The sequence below is a fragment of the Misgurnus anguillicaudatus genome, chromosome 24 (assembly GCF_027580225.2).
Source record: "Misgurnus anguillicaudatus chromosome 24, ASM2758022v2, whole genome shotgun sequence".
NCBI classification, from domain to species: Eukaryota; Metazoa; Chordata; class Actinopteri; order Cypriniformes; family Cobitidae; genus Misgurnus; species Misgurnus anguillicaudatus.
Window position 1 is genome coordinate 3,873,353 of NC_073360.2, and position 2,149 is coordinate 3,875,501.

The following is a 2,149-nucleotide window of genomic DNA, read 5'->3' on the forward strand; positions in this document are numbered from 1 at the left end:
TGTTGCTTCTGTATAATTTATTAATAATTAATTGCCTTCAGAATGATGTATTTGATTAAAATAGCGGAAATATCGTCAACAGTCTGTTTTGATGACACCACAAGAAGGACTGTGCTCTTTATGCAAAATGAGCCACAGATATGTCTTCTGAGACATCTTACATGGTATAAAAATACAAGGTGGTGACCCAACATTCCTCTAAAACAACAGAAGCAGCACCATCTGACTTAAGTATCTAGTTTATTCAAGGAAAATGCTAAAATAGTAATTACATGGAATATCCCAGAAGGTATGACAATGACACAGTGTTGATATCTTTAGCCGATAACTTGTGAAATTTTGTAAAATTACTAAAATATCTACCATCTAATCATTTTTATTTGTATAATGTCTGTGACATAAATTCAAAACAGCTTTACAGAAAAACATACTGCTGTGTCATTAATTATGTTAAAGACCCTGTACAGCAGTTGAGTACATTTTTCTATAATGCCTTGATATTTTTGGTTTTAGGACCCCAGTGATTAAGCTGAAGGGTAGCTGTGAACAATCTGAGGTCTATAAAACTATTCTATCTTAATGGAAAATAAAACGTATATTTACTTTATGTTGTTTAAAAATCTTGGGCATATAAGATATGCTTTGTTCACTTTGGGGTTTGTTTTATACGGTGTGATCATAATTCTAAATGTCCTTATTATTCTTGCAATATGTCTGGAAAGGACTTTACACCAGCCCATGTACATTCTGATTTCATGTATGTCCTTTAACTCTTTGTATGGTACAGCTGCCTTTTTTCCAAGGGTGTTGTCAGACTTGCTGTCTGATACAAACATAATCTCCCCTGAAGCATGCATCATCCAGTGTTTTGTCATTTTCTCATATATAGCAAATGAGTTTGCAACATTAATGTTAATGGCATTTGACAGATTTGTTGCAATAAGTAAACCTTTACATTACCATAACATAGTTACTTTGAGGGTACTAACTATTTTAATTTGTTTAAACTGGATTTTTCCAATGCTTTGTCTTGCTGTCTCAGGTCTTTTAACTGCCAGACTGACAATGTGTGATAACAAACTTTGGAAGGTGTACTGTCACAGTTATGAACTTGTTAAGCTCTCTTGTACAAACAGTTTAATTCTTAATTTTTGGGGTTTTTTGTTATTGATTATTTCTGCTGTTATCCCATTGTGTTTAATATTATATTCTTATGTTAAAATTCTTATCATTTGTCAAAAAAGCTCATCACAGTTCAGAAGCAAAGCTTATCAAACTTGTTTTCCACACATAGTGATTCTTGTAAATTTCTCAATTGGCATTATTTGTGAAGTCACATTAAGTCGCATTGTGAATTTAGAAATGCCAACATGGCTGTCAGTTTTTCTTTCACTGGATGTTCTTGTTGTACCACCAATCCTTAACCCACTTGTTTATGCTTTAAACTTCACTGATATTCGCAGAAAAATTATTTGCTTTATAAAGGCAACCAGGTAGATGTGCTGATGTGATCAAATAAATAAATAAAATGTTACACAGGATGTTCAGATTGATTAAATGGATTGTAACACTAAATGCAAATCCAAAATTCACTTAACCCTCTTTAATTGTAAAGTTTTAAATTAAAAGTTCTTTCAAATAACTGGCTTATGACAGAAGACAAATTATTTGCTCGTAATGTATGCATGGATTATCGAAAGGAACCTTTTAGTCATGGGTGAAGCATGTGTACAGTTTGGTAAAGCTAATCACAGTGCCTCAATTGGTAGTGCTGTTGTCTTACACCAAGAAGGTCAAGGAGTTTGCATGTTCTTCCTGTGTCGGGGTTAACTCCAGGTACTCTTGTTTCCTCCAACAATGTAATTTTTGTGAACTGGAGATATTAAATTGCCTTTCCCAACTTGTGAATAGATAAACTTCTTTATAGATTAACCGTTTTTGCAATGAATATGCTGGAATAGAATGTGAACAGCTTGTCAAGTATGCAACGTATGCATATGTTGTGTTTTGTTGCTGGTGACCACCAGCATTCCCATGCTGGTTTGGTGCTGGTTTAGCTGGTGGTCATCAGCATACCAGCACCGGCATCCCATGCTGGCCATACTAGCAAGACCAGCATGTGATGTGTTTTGGTGCTGGTATGCTGGTG

The 2,149-nt window shown here is 34.5% G+C and overlaps 1 protein-coding gene across 1 annotated transcript; it reads left to right on the forward strand.

The window, feature by feature from the left end:
- Positions 1-244: 244 nt before the first annotated feature.
- On the forward strand, positions 245-1,650 carry LOC129437285 (olfactory receptor 1496-like). Its single transcript, XM_055195443.2, has one exon. The coding sequence runs from the start codon at positions 580-582 to the stop codon at positions 1,495-1,497; it is 918 nt and encodes a 305-aa protein (XP_055051418.2). The 5' UTR covers positions 245-579; the 3' UTR covers positions 1,498-1,650.
- The last annotated feature ends 499 nt before the right edge of the window (positions 1,651-2,149 follow it).